This window comes from Tamandua tetradactyla, chromosome 1 (genome assembly GCF_023851605.1).
Source record: "Tamandua tetradactyla isolate mTamTet1 chromosome 1, mTamTet1.pri, whole genome shotgun sequence".
Lineage (NCBI taxonomy): Eukaryota > Metazoa > Chordata > Mammalia > Pilosa > Myrmecophagidae > Tamandua > Tamandua tetradactyla.
In genome coordinates, this window is record NC_135327.1 from 177,906,810 (window position 1) to 177,920,489 (window position 13,680).

The following is a 13,680-nucleotide window of genomic DNA, read 5'->3' on the forward strand; positions in this document are numbered from 1 at the left end:
GTATATAGCATGGTCTTTCCCAGAAACTTTGGGTATTTATGTGATACCTAACACCTGAGACTCAGAGTTAGAGCTCTGAAGCTGTGAAAGTCAGCAGTACTCCATACAGAAACTGTTTAAAAGTTGAAAAAGTGATCAGACATCGAGTAGAGATATGAATGAAACAGATCTGGATAGGACTAAGGTATAGCAGAAGACTGGGTAAAGGATGATATCATACATATTTTAAAACTTCAACTTCTATGTGAAATTAAAGGGAGAGATGTTTATTTGGTGCAAAATTTTTATTTTAGGTAGTGCATTTCCTAATTTAACTTGTATGGTCAGTTTAGTTGAACACCATAAGTACATGGAATCTTGAATAGGGCATGAGATTTTGTTGGTTTGTCCAGGTTAGTGTGATGCCCTGATAAATCCCAGAGTGATTTGGACAGTGAATAAAGTAGTATTTGCAAAGTCCCCTTGGGGAGAAAGGGGGAAATATTCAACCTTCCCATTTGGAGAATTTCTGACACTTACTGGGGACAACCAAATCAATAGGCCGAGCCCTTAATTTTGGGGTTCACTCCTATGAAACATTCCTGCAAAGTCTAGGCTAAGCCTACTTAAAATTATACCTAAGAGTCATCCCCAGCAAACCTCTTTTGTTGCTCAGATGTGACCTCTCTCTCTAAGCCAATATGGCAAGTGAACTCATTGCTGTACCCTTCTATGTGGGACGTGGCTCCCAGAAGTATAAATCTCCCTGGCAATGTGGGACAGAAATCCCAGAGTAAGCGGGACCCAGCATCAAAGGATTGAGAAAGCCTTCTTGACCAAAAGGGGGAAGAGAGAAATGAGACAAAGTAAAGCGTCAGTGGCTGAGAGATTCCAAACAGAGTCAAGAGGTTGTCCTGGAGGTTATTCTTATACATTATATAGATATCCCCCTTTTAATTTATGGTGTATTGAAGTGGCTAGAGGGAAGTACCTGAAACTGTAGAGCTGTGTTCCAGTAGCCTTGTTTCTTAAAGATGACTGTCTAACTATATGGCTTTTACAGTGTGACCGTGTGATTGTGAAAACCTTGTGTCTGATGCTCCTTTTATCTAGGGTATGGACAGATGAGTATAAAGTATGGATAAAAATAAACACATAATAGGGGGAACGAAGGTTAAAATAAATTGAGTAGATGGAAATACTAGCGGTCAATGAGAGGGAGGGGTAAGCTATGTATGAGTATTTTTCTTTTTTATTTCTTTTTCTGGAGTGATGCAAATGTTCAAAAAAATGATCAAGGTGATGAATACACAATTATGTGATAATATTGTGAGCCATTGATTGGAACCATGTTACCACGTCAAGAATGTTTGTATGTCAAGAATGTATGTTTGTTCGTTGTTTATAATAAAAGTATTTTTAAAAATGATCATGGTGATGAATACACAACCATGTCATGATACTGTGAGCCATTGATTGTACCATGTATAGAATGTTTGTATGTTAAGAATGTTTGTATGTTTCTATGTTAGGTTTTAGCAATAAAAATATTTTTTTAAAAAAGAACCTGGCTTTTCTGGGGTACATAACAGTTTCAAACCAGCACACCATGGTAAATTATTTTTTTCTAATTTTATTTTCAAGTGGTTTTTGTTTAATTATAAGAAAACTTAGCTCTTTTTCTATTATATGATTTGCAAAATTTTTCCCTCGGTCACTTTTTTTTAAACTTTGGTTTTGATTTTGAACTTATTTTGTTTTCTGGCATTCAGAAATGAAGTCTAATCTATCAATCTGTTATGCCTTCTGAGTTTTCCCCACTCTTTGAGATTATTTTTCAAAGAAATTCTCCCATGTTTTCTTCTGCTGAACCTTGCTTTTTCAGCACTGTATCTTAGAGATTATTCCAAATCAGTATGAAAATTTTCTGGAAACGATTTGCAAATATTTTCCAAATTGTGTCATGTTATTTCCTGTGTCATGTTATTACCTGGCTCGTGTTATTTAAGCCTGTAGTTTAATTAGGCTTGCTAAAATTGCAAGAATCTTTTGAGGAGCAGAAGTTTTTGATTTTGATGAAGTCCAATTTACCAATTGTTTCTTTTATGGATTATGCTTTTGGTTTAAACCTGAGCGTTAAATGCTTTGGATAATATTATAAATGGTACTTTTTAAAATTTCGATTTCTAATTGTTCATTGCTAAGATATAGAAATACTCTTTATTTCTGTGTACTAGCACTTGAATATTTACCTTATATTGTTCAGCCTTGCTAAATTCACATATTAGTTCTAGTCACATTTTTTGTAGATTCTTTGGGATATTCTTTATAGATGTTGTTTGCAAATAAAGACAGTTTTACTTCTTCCTTTCCAATTTTATACCTTTTATTTCTTTTGCTTGCCCTATCCGACTGGCTAGAATCTTCAGTACAGTGTGACTCGAAGTGGAAAGATCAGATATCCTTGTTTTATTCCTGATCTTAGGGGCGAAACGTTCAGTCTTTCACCATTAAGTATGATGTTAGCTGGAGGCTCTTTGTAGATACCCTTTATCAGGTTGAGGGAAAAACCTTCTATGCATAGTTTGCTCAGCCTGTTAATCATGATTGGATGTTGAATTTTGTCTAGTGCCTTTCTGCATCTTTTGAGATGATCATATATGATTTTTCTTCGGTGTACGTGGTGAATTACACTGATTGATTTTCAAATGCTGAACCCGCCACCTGGTAGTCCTAGGATAACCCCCACTTGATCATATAAATACGTGTATGTATATATGCCCGTGTGTATATGTAGTTAAATTAGGCTTGCTAAAATTGCATAAGAATGCTTATGTCAGTGTTCATGAAGGATCTTGGTCTGCGGTTGTTTCTGTTCCCTCCCCCAGCATGGCTTCAGACACTGCTTGCTTGAAAGGCTGCTCCACGCGGTGCCTGGCTGAGGATGCTGAGAAAGATTTTGAGGAGGAGGAAGACCAGGAAGAGGATGAAGAAGACCAGGAAGATGAAGAGGAGGAAGAAGACGAGAAAAAAGTGGAGCTCATATACCCTCCAGTCACATTGTCTCCAGACCTCATGGAATTTGAACGGTGTGAAGAGCTGGGTGGGGCTGCTCAGCGCACCAGAGACACGTGGGGCGGGGGCGGGGCTCCAGCTGCGACCCTCGCTCCCCTCTCAGACCACGCCCTCTGGAAATTCTGCAATATAAATTGCAGAAGCTCCAGAATTTCCGCACAGGAGGGGCTTGATAAGTGGTTGGCAAGGGACCAGAGAAATAGTCTTGAAGCTACATTTCCGTAGCGTGTACCCTGTTTTTCTGTAGACCGGGTGTTTATTTGGGGTACCACTGCAGAAAGGGTTGATGAGGATGACAGGGGCTGAAGCACCCCAAAAAACCCTACTCCCTGCAAGTCTGCTTTTGGCAGCATTACTGGTCTGGTATTAAGAAGGACCAGATGGCTGACTCAGACTTCCGTTGCCACTGACTCCCCCTCTGCCTCATGATCCTGCAGCAGCCACGTTGGTTTCCACAGGCATTGGCCGGATAGAAGGAAACATTCCACAGCTGAACCTGGTTTACAGGCCCCAAATTAAAGCAGAAGTCTATCATTCCTGCACCTGCATGGGCTCAGAATGTTAAGATAGTTTCTGAAGCCATGAGAACTGAGCCAGCTGCATCTCCCATCTTTTCTTTTCTAGGGTAGAGAGCTTCTTGTGGGCATTGGGAGGACTTGGGAAGGGACCCCAAAGCACAAAGTGAGTTTATTCATGGCCCCAAGAAAGCTTCTGCTCTCCAAGGGTCTGGAGCACACGCAGATTCATAAGCCAAACCCCTGGTAAAGCCCAGAGCTGACCTGACCTCAGGCCCATCAGTTCTATGGACGTGTGAAATCCTGAGGAGGTGGTTTCTGGGAGGGACCTTCAGCCACCAGCTTCAGGTATGAGAGACGGTGCCATTTCTGTTTCAGGTACCTCAAGTTTTACAAGCAGACGATGGACCTTCTGACTGGGAAAGGGATTGTCTCCTCCCAGGAGGCAATGCTCCCCATTGTCTCGGCTGCCATCTCCCACTTGTGGCAAAACCTATCTGAAGAGAAGAAAGCCAATCTCCTGCTGGCCTGGGCCCAGCAATACGGTGACCTCCCGGGCCTCGAAGAGGCCTATCAGAAGCCAGCCTGTACCGAGGGCAGCCTGAAGGACAGTGGAGTGGACAGCCAAGGGGCCAGCTGCTCGCTCATCTCCACCCCCGAGGAGGTAGGCTGACCCTGTCAGCACGGGATGGTGGGGTGGGCAGAAATGACTCTGTATCACCCTCGGCCCAGAGACATCTGTGATTTGCTCAGGGTAATTTAGCAAGTGGGAGATGCTGTTTGGATTCTGGCTTATACCATAGGTTTCTAGTTTCCCTGACATAATCTCCACAACCACAGAACAGCATTTCTTTTTCTTCTGTTTCATGACCTTTCTATGGGGCTTATAGAAGAGAAGGTTTAGAAGGTTGTATCAGTTGGGATTCTTTTGGCTGCAAGTTGCTAAATTATTAAAACATGAAAAAATTCACAACTTAAATCAAGGAAGGTCCAGGGGACACTTGGGTTCTTCCCCTCTCTCTGATCTGCTGCATCTGAAGGCTGGTTTCTCATACTTCACACTTCTCCTCGCTCCTGGCCGTGGGATGGCAGCTGATAGTAATCGTTCTCCCTCCTTTACATCAGGTAAGAGAGAAGTATTTCCTGTCCCTTTGACTTAAGAATCAAAGAAAACTTTTCCAGAAGCTTCCAACATACCTCTCTTCCCTCTCACTGGGCAGGCTGCCAGATTTTTGAGCCACTGACTGACTGGCAATGGAGGTAGGATTGCATTTGGACCGCTTAGGCTCAGGCCCGGTCCTCAAGAGCAGGTTGGTTCCTGCCCCAGAGAGTACATGCTCACATGCTAGCCGTGAGTGAAGAGGGTGGGGTGTGCATTGAGGAGGCAGCAGCCACTACCACTCTCAATGCGCTTGTCAGCTTTTAGGTCGCTGGATCACCGTGGACTGCAGAGCAGAGCTTCAGGTGCCACGTGCAGTAGCCGAGACCTGAGATCAAAGCAGAGCCCCCCGCTGCTCTTCCTAAATGCGGACGGCCTCAGAAACCCCTTAGACACCCAGGCTGCTCCTGTCCTCCGTCCTCTAGCCCAGGGGCAGGATGATTCTTGGCTTTCTGTGCCTGTCCTGGGCTCCTAATGATATTTCACCTCCACGACCTCTACCTGTCAATGCCATCCCCTTGCCCTGGCTTTCCAGACGTCCCTTAGTGATATTGCGCTTTTGAGGAGATGGTCGTGCTAGCCCAGAAAGTCTCCAAGTGTCTTTGACTCTGGGGGGTTCGGCCCCAGAACACCCCCATCCTCCAGGAGGCTTCCTGGACATCAGGTCCAAGCCTGGAGAGAAGCAGAGACGTCACCCAGTCCAGGCCCTCCAGTTTACAGATGAGACCCCAAGAGTGGTGGGACTCATTGGAGGCAGGGGGACCCTAGTTCCTGTTCAGGGGTTGTGTCTCTTTCATTGCACATGTTTTCAAATCTCTCTGTCCCTTTGATCACATGTTTATATCAATCCTCCATTATCTTCCCTGATGCTTCTCAGCTACGTCGCCCCTGGAGTTAAGCAAAAATGCAGGTACCTGGCTCTTGCCTCAGAGCCACTGACTTAGAATCCCTGAGGGTGGGGCCTCAGAATCTGCATGCCCTCTTGGGATGAGGTGTTAAGGAGAAAGCCATTCTCCTCATCTCTCCCCTAGCAGCCTAGAGCAAGCGTCAAACTGTAAAATTATTTCTGAGACCTGAAGTTCTGTGCTTTCTTTCAGGTCCTTTTTGAAGATGCCTTTGATGTGGCAAGTTTCCTGGACAAAAGTGAGGTTCCAGGTACATCTAGCTCCAGGTGAGGTGGCAAAGATTCCTTGGAAGGAGGTGTGAGCATGTGTGTATGTGAGTGTGTGAGTGTGTGTATGAGTGAGTGTGAGTGAGAGCAAGTAAGTGTATGAATATGTGTATGAGTGAGTGTATGTGTGAGAGCATGAGAGGGTGTACAAGTGTGTGTGTGTAAGCATGTATAAGTGAGCATGAGTGAGTGTGTGGGCATGTATGAGTGTGTGTGCATGTGTGCAGATGCAGGCATGTACCCCTGCTGAGATTTTTTTTTTTGTATGCTGTATGGTGGGGGTCACATTTCATTCTGAGAGTATCTTGTTATTGCAGCATCATTTATTGAATTTTTTTTTTTCTGGTTTGCTTTTTGGGGAAGTGCATGGACCGGGAATCAAACCCAGGTCTCCAGCAGGGCAGGCAAGAATTCTACCACTGACCTACCCTTGCACCCCCTGCTGGGATATTTTGGGAGCTTTCCCCTGCAGTCCCAGAGGGGGTTGTAATACAATGGAACTTCTTGGAGATATCCTTTTATCTGTGATTTGAACTGGGCTGGTCCTAAGATTGTGCCATTGCCCTGGGGATGACATTGTATAGGGCTCCCTCAGAGTAGAAAATATTTTCATCCTGGCCCAGGGCTGGGACCAACAGGTAATTGGCAGGTAACAGCTCAATATTGTGAAAACATCTGTTCCTTTTGTGCGGTTCCTGAGTCAGCAGCCTTTTGGTAGGCTATGGTAGTGGGCCTGGTCCAAAAGCTTGGCAGGGCCTCTGGGGCAGGGAGAACCTGGGCCAACGTAGAAACAGGCTTATGCCCTGAGCATAGGACAGTCTGTGGACTGTGCAAAGGGAAGTGCGTCGACTTCCCTTTGGGAAGCTGCTTCTGGTGGGACTGATGGGAACTGATGTGGAAAGAAAGAGGATGGGATGGTTGACCCCATGAAATGAGAAAACACAAGATAGGATATAGGAAGATTTCAAAACAAGAAGCTAAATTTGTACTAGTGGGGCATTTTCCCAGAGAGTGCTAGGTTCCCTTGCTGCTTTTCTTGAAACGCTGTGGCCTTACAACGTGAGGGACAGGCCCAACAGATACCTGTGCTTGTGCCATGGATGAAAAGAAGCCTGAAAATTTGGCTTTTCTGCCTTGGGAGTGAGTGACATTCACATCCTCATGAGTCCTGAATATTTGCCACAGTCCCGTCCTGGGACTATCAGTTTTGGTTTGCTAAAGGTGCTGGTATGCAATATATCAGAAATGGATTGGCTTTTATAAAGGGGATTTATTAAGTCACAAGTAACAATTCTAAGGCCATGAAAATGTCCAAATTAAGGCACCAATAACAGTGTACCTTCTCAGAGGAAAGGCAGCATCCGAGTTCCTCTGTCACATGGGAAGCACGTAGCGACATCTGCTGGCCCTCACTTAGCTTCTCTGGGGCAAACTCTGGATTTCATCTCTTTGCTTAGTATCTCCAAATATCTGTGTCTTGGTTTCATTCCTCTGCTCTCCGTGTCAGTTCTGAGCTCTCTCTCTCTCTCTCTCTCTCTCTGAGCTCTTTTAAGGGTTCTAGTAAACTAACTAAGACCCACCTTGAATGGGCAGGAGTCCCAACTCCATGGAAATAATCTAATCAAAAGGTCATAGCCACAATTGGGTTTGTCATATCTCCATGGAAACAACCTAATCAAAAGATCCCAGCCAACAGTAGGTCTGCCCCCAGGAGACTGGATTAGGATTAAAAGAATATGGCTTTTCTGGGGTTCACAATAGTTTCAAACCAGCACACCATCCAAACACAAGCATCTCTGTTAACTTGGCCATCTTCAGGCAGTGATTCAGGCTAATCAGCCTTCAGCATTTTCCCCTCTGCTTTGCTAGCTCCACTGAGATAGATCTGGGAAGAAGTGAGATTTACACACCAGGGTTTTATCTTCTTCAAAGAATTTAACGTGATGATCATGCACTTCTCAGCTGTTTGTGGAGTTTAATTTTGCTGAAACTGGCTAGGGACAGACATTCCTAGTTCTGAGCTGGCTGGGACTCCAAAGACCACTTTGTGAAGAAATTGCCAAGGGGGATTTGCAAAACAATTTTTTGAAGTTTTTATCTTGCTGATGGAAAAAAAAATCTGTTAATATTTTTCCACTTTCCCTAGAGAAAGCAGGGGTTGCTGCCAGAGAGTTCCTAGCTGAATGTGGGACCTCATCCTGGAAGGAAGGAAGGAAGGAAGGAAGGGAGGGAGGGAGGGAGGGAAGGAAGAAGGGGGAGGGGAAGGGAGGGGAGGGGAGGGAAGGTCAAAATGCCAGCTATCCTAGCATGACACAGCTGTTTTGCTCTAGCTGTCCAATCATACTGGGCTTCTCCCCTGGTCACAGGAAGTCAGTGTGAAAGAAAGTCTACAAACAGGTCTCCTCTCTGTCAGGGCTTGTGATCTGTGTTAGAATTACTGAGTGAGACCATCAGATTGGGCTGAATGCAAAATGTGTGGCAGGCTCCCTGAGCTTTTCAGAGCACAGCCACAGGTAGAACCAGAACCCCGGGGTATGGCTGTAAGAAGCTGACTCTGAGCTGTAGAAGAATATCTTGCTCCCTATGCCATGTTCCAGAGGCCAAAGCTCAGACCATGAAATTAGGGCCCAAGGGCCGATCTCTCCACTGTCTCTTTTCCTGTGGGCTTCTGATAAATGACATTTGAGCTGAGACTACACAAACTTTTCGAGAAGGACTCTGAGCTATTCAAAAATTTGACTCCATGCTTAAAAGTGCTTGGTTCACACTGTGACTGAAATGTTTTGGGGAGTACAAACAGAGATAAAAGATGAGGATTTTAAATGCTTACTGTTTCTTCCTTCTTTCTGTTGTCAGTTCCATGTTTGCCAGCTGCAACCCAGAAAATCCAGAGGAAAAGTTTCAACTTTATACGCAGATTATCGATTTTTTAAAAAGCCTGTGCTGTGTTAATACTCAGTTAAAACAGGTAGGACAGAGCAGAGTGCAGTGTGATTTCCTTCCCTCTCTTAGGATGGCAAAAGGGCTGTCTCTGTGCAGCCAAAGATGACACCAAAAGGGCCACCGGCTCTGGCAATTCCTTTCATTCTCTCTGGTCTGCCTCCCTGGAAGCCTGAAATGTTCTAGGGAATGGAATTCATCAAGGGATACCTGGCTGGGGTGGGGGGTGGGGTGGGGGAGGGTGCTCCCCAGGTTAGGCCTTGGGACTGGGAGCCCCTAGAAGCAGGGCCCAGACCCCAGGGCCTGGCTCTTAGCAGGTATTTATAAATGTTAAATGGATCCTAGGCACCTTTCCGGGAGACTGAGCTGCTTCCTCACCTGCTAGGATCCTGGGGTAATTTCTAGTGTCTGCTTTTGCCAGGCTATTCATTTCTGCTTCCAAAAAGCTGACTAGTGCGGTTTGTGAGGGGGGTGAGGTGGGGTGTCTTGGTCACAAGGTCCGTTCTTATGGCTGTCTTGGGAGAGGGGGGAGATTTGTGCTTCAATAACTAAGGGCAAAGGCCCTTTCAGATTTATAGTCATGGGTTTTCTCGACTGATTTAACAAAAATACAAATATTGATTGAAACAGGCTATAAGATCAGCAAATGTGTGTCTAAAAATAATTAGGATGCCTTTCAACTAAATTAGGCTAAAGTCTAATTTAGCCCCTTTCCCATTTATCTTTCATTCCATTCTGTCAAGACCACTTTGAATCTCCACTTGTTGTGCAATTTGCTGCCCACCCCTTGCCAGTCGTTGGGTGGCCCTTAGCCTCTGTCCCCTCTTTCTCTTGGACACAGTTAAGGTGGTCCACTTTCCAAGCTTTGAGGATGAATTAAAGGGACAAGCTTTGCTTTCCTTATCACCTTCCTCCACATATGGCAGAAAAGAAAAACAAACAGGGATTAGAGCACCTATAAAGCAGAGGGGCTCAAACTTGAGTATTTCCAGAAATCACTGGGGTAGCTTTTAGAAACCCAGATTCCTGAATCCCTAAGATTCTCATTCAGTGTTGTGGGAATGGGGACCAGGAATATGTATTTTTCACAAGCTGTTCAAACATCTCTCACAGCCTGTTCTGTTCAACAAATCTTTAGCTTATAAAATGCCTCTGACACCATTTTCAGGGACTTAGGAAAATAGAACATTTTAAACAATATAATCAATTACCTTGCGTGACACAGACCTGAGTGTTTGGAACTCATGGACACCTGACACCTGCTATACTCCAGCTTCCTCTTTTCTCAGCTTTGCTGTTCTCTTTGCCCTGAACAAGGAGCCTGTGTGATTTTCCCAAAGATTATTGCATGATCCCACTTTTTGATACTCTTGCTGCCAGCACAGCCCACTCACTATCATTAGAGCAGGGCAAATGAGAAGTTTCTCCCATACAGGAAAGGCTTCTCTGGGGTCATCCCCCATCTAGCTGTTACCCTTGCAATCAAGACCTAAATTTATGAGATGGTTGACTGGAGTTAAGCGTGCTGCAGGGTCCTCAGGGACCAACCCTTGAGCTGCAGGGCTAACAAGTTACATGGGTCATTTTCTGCTGGGGTGGAGACAGGAAGAGCAAAAGCTCTGGAACATAACTTTAAGGGAAGAGGTAAACAAAAGTCCCAAGAGGTTGGCTGTGGTCATTGCAAAGGGAATAAACATCCCTTGCTAAGACAAACATAGTGCTGCTTCTTAAAAATGTATTTCTTAATAGTATAATAATAGAGGACATAAAATTCAAAAGTCACCAAAAGATACACAATGAAAAGTTAGTCTCTCTCCTACCAGTGTCCCATGGCTGCTTCCCTAGTCCCCTGGAGACTCAGAGGCAACTGCTGTTACCAGTTTCTTGTACATCCATCCAAAAATATTCTGCAGATACTTATATATTCTTTCAAACACAAATGGTATTCTACTCTACACGTAGCTTTGCACCTTGCCCTTTCAAAAATAGTATATCAGTGATATAGAGCTATCTCATTTCATTTTTAAAAAACAGCTGCAGGTATTGCATTGTGACGGTGTACCATGAGGTGGTTCACCGTGTGCTATTGATGGTCATTTGGGTCCTTTAAGATTCCCCCTGTCTCTCTTATGGGATCCTGGAAATCCCCAGGATAAAGAAAGAAGCCAATTTTGCTGTATCCAGGAAAAGTCTTACTAGGGGTCATAGAGAGTTGAATGAAATGGAAATTGAACCTTTCCTATGACTGTCTTTACTTCCTGACTGGAAGCTAGAGCTGAAGGTGCAGTTGAAAAGTTGAGGGATAGAGACTGAGGGACTGGGATTTTTCTTCTGCCCTGGAGCCCAGTCCCTTAAATAAAGCGCTTTAACCCTCTTCCACTCTGTGTTTTGCAGGAACCAGCCCTTTCTATGGACGATGAGATGATAATGTTGAGGTGCATGGAGACTTTCGATGATGAAGATTTGTAATGCAGAAAGGCTAGGAAAGGAATTAATGTGGGGGTGGGGGCAGTTTCTGAGTTTAAATGCTGACAGCTAAGGTCACACCTGTCTCAGCCTTCTGGGAATTTTTGGAATGGGCTCTCCCAGAAGCATGTTGATGTTTTCTGTTTCTGATTATATAAAGTATTTAAGAGAAGTGTGGCCCCGTGTGTTGGTGTTTCAGGGTGGTTTAGCAGAAGGGGCCAGCCTGCTGTAGGGTGCACAGTAGGCCCTGTTACATTTCTGTTCAGGGGGCATTGGCCAAGCTGAGAACCAGGCCATAGGCCTTCCAAGAAGAGAAATGACACTAGGTATTTGCTACCTTTCCTGGGCTCAGCTGTTGCTCTGGAAGTTTCTCACTTGTTCCTCCTGCATGTTTGAGGGGCCTAGGAAGAGTGCTACAGGACACCAGGGCAGAACCAATTATATCTGCTTCTTCTGGTAATAAAGACAAATGAATGTGGTCCAGGCCTGACCTCACAGTGTCCTACTCGAGTGCTTTTGGAGGAGGCTCTTGGGTAAAGAGTGCATAAATGCTTTGGGCTTGCATTATACATACATACAACAGAATATTAGCCTTCAAAAGGAATGAAGTTGGGGTGCAACTTCATTCTTCAGCAGTAGAATTCTCGCTTGCCATGCGGGAGACCAAGGTTTGGTTCCTGGCCCATGCACTTCCAAAAAAAAAGAAAAATCAACAAAATGGTGCTGAGTAATGGGATAGCCACATGGAAAAAGAATTAAATGTGACCTGCACCATGTAGCATACAAAATAGTAATAAAAAACTTTAAAACAGAATGAAGTTCTGATACATGTTACTACATGGATGAACCTTGAGGACATCATGTTGAGTGAAATGTCAGACATAAAGAGACAGATATTGTATGATCCTACTTACATGAAATAGCTAGAATAGGCAAATTCAGAGACACAGAAAGAGTACAGGTTAACAAGGGGAGAAGGAATAGGGAATTGATGCAAAATGGGTGTAGGGTTTCTATTTGGGGTGATGGGGAAGTAGTGATAAAGGATGGTGGTGATGGCATGCAACATTGTGAATATGATTAATTCTACTATATTTGGGAGTGGCTGAAATAGGAAAGTTTTTATTCTTTCTATATAGTTCCACATTTTTTTTAAAAAGTGACTGAAGAAACAGTGACAATTAAATGTATTTCGTGATCCTGGACTGGATCTAATAATGGAGGAGAATAGGTCCAAAGGACATTATTGAGACATATGAAAAAATTGGAACATAGACTGTAAGCTTTATATCAATGATAAAACTCTTGAACTTGATAACTGTACTGAAGGTGATTACATAAGTTAACTATCCTTGTTCTTAAGAAATGTATAGGGAAGTATTAAGTATTCAGCAAGAATGTCTATAACTTACTCTCACATGTTTATAAATAGATAGCAGACAAATGGATAGGATTGATAGAATGATACAGGAGATAAGGCAAAATGGTGGATCTGAGTATCTGGGTGGGGAAGTATATTGGATATCTCTTCTTGAGTTTTGTAGTATTTTTGCAATTGTCCTGTAAGTTTGAAAGTTAAAAAAAAAAAAAGCAGAAGTAACAATAGATTTGGCAAAAGCAAAAACAATAGAATTGAATCTCAGCTCTCCTCACCTTCATCTCAGTGTTTTCTTTTTCAGTAAATTAGTGAAGGGGAACATTTTCATTGTCATTGTTTTAAGGAGAAAGGAAGTATGAAGAGCTCTAGCCAACCACCAAAGAATTAGAAATACAAATACGAAACAAGCCCAAAGAGTTCACAGCATTGGTCATGAACATCAGTTCTAGGTCATACCTGGAGAAGGAAGAACAATAGGGGGCAAGTTTGAAGGCTGGAAGACTGGAAGAGACAGAGGTGGAGAAGGGAGACTGGGAGGCCTCTAGCTTTAGGCACTGTGAAGATTGGGTTCTGGGGTCAACTTGCCAAGTGATGATGCCCAGTTGTCTGGTCAGGCAAGCTCTGGCCTGATGGTTACTGCAAGGATATTTCATAGCTGGTCGATAAACGAGAAGGCTGGTGTATTAGATTATCAGTCAGTTGATTGCATCTATGGCTGATTACATCTGTGATCAACTAAGGTGCGCCTCCCACAACAAGATAATCCAATCAGTTGAAGGTTTTTAAGGAAGGAGAGAGACTCTTTCACTGCTTCTTCAGCGAGCAAGCCTCTCCTGTGGAGTTCATCCAGAACCTTTCATCAGAGCTGCCAGCTTCACATCCTACCCTTCAGATTTTGGACTTTTCCTTTCCCGTAGTAGCATGAGACACCTTTATAAATCTCATATTTACAGATCTACTGGTTCTGTTTCACTAGATAACCCTTACTAACACAGCT

At 43.8% G+C, this 13,680-nt stretch overlaps 1 protein-coding gene across 2 annotated transcripts in view; it reads left to right on the forward strand.

Annotated features, from left to right (window-relative positions):
• The window catches only part of STRA8 (stimulated by retinoic acid 8), a 32,775-nt gene extending 21,248 nt beyond the window's left edge, over positions 1 to 11,527 (forward strand). For both annotated transcript variants that reach the window (XM_077164331.1, XM_077164340.1), the window contains exons 5-9: positions 2,868 to 3,068; positions 3,948 to 4,233; positions 5,826 to 5,899; positions 8,756 to 8,867; positions 11,234 to 11,527. In XM_077164331.1, the coding sequence (XP_077020446.1) occupies positions 2,868 to 3,068; positions 3,948 to 4,233; positions 5,826 to 5,899; positions 8,756 to 8,867; positions 11,234 to 11,308 (748 nt within the window). In that variant the 3' untranslated portion in view covers positions 11,309 to 11,527. The remainder of the gene's footprint in view (positions 1 to 2,867; positions 3,069 to 3,947; positions 4,234 to 5,825; positions 5,900 to 8,755; positions 8,868 to 11,233) is intronic.
• The last annotated feature ends 2,153 nt before the right edge of the window (positions 11,528 to 13,680 follow it).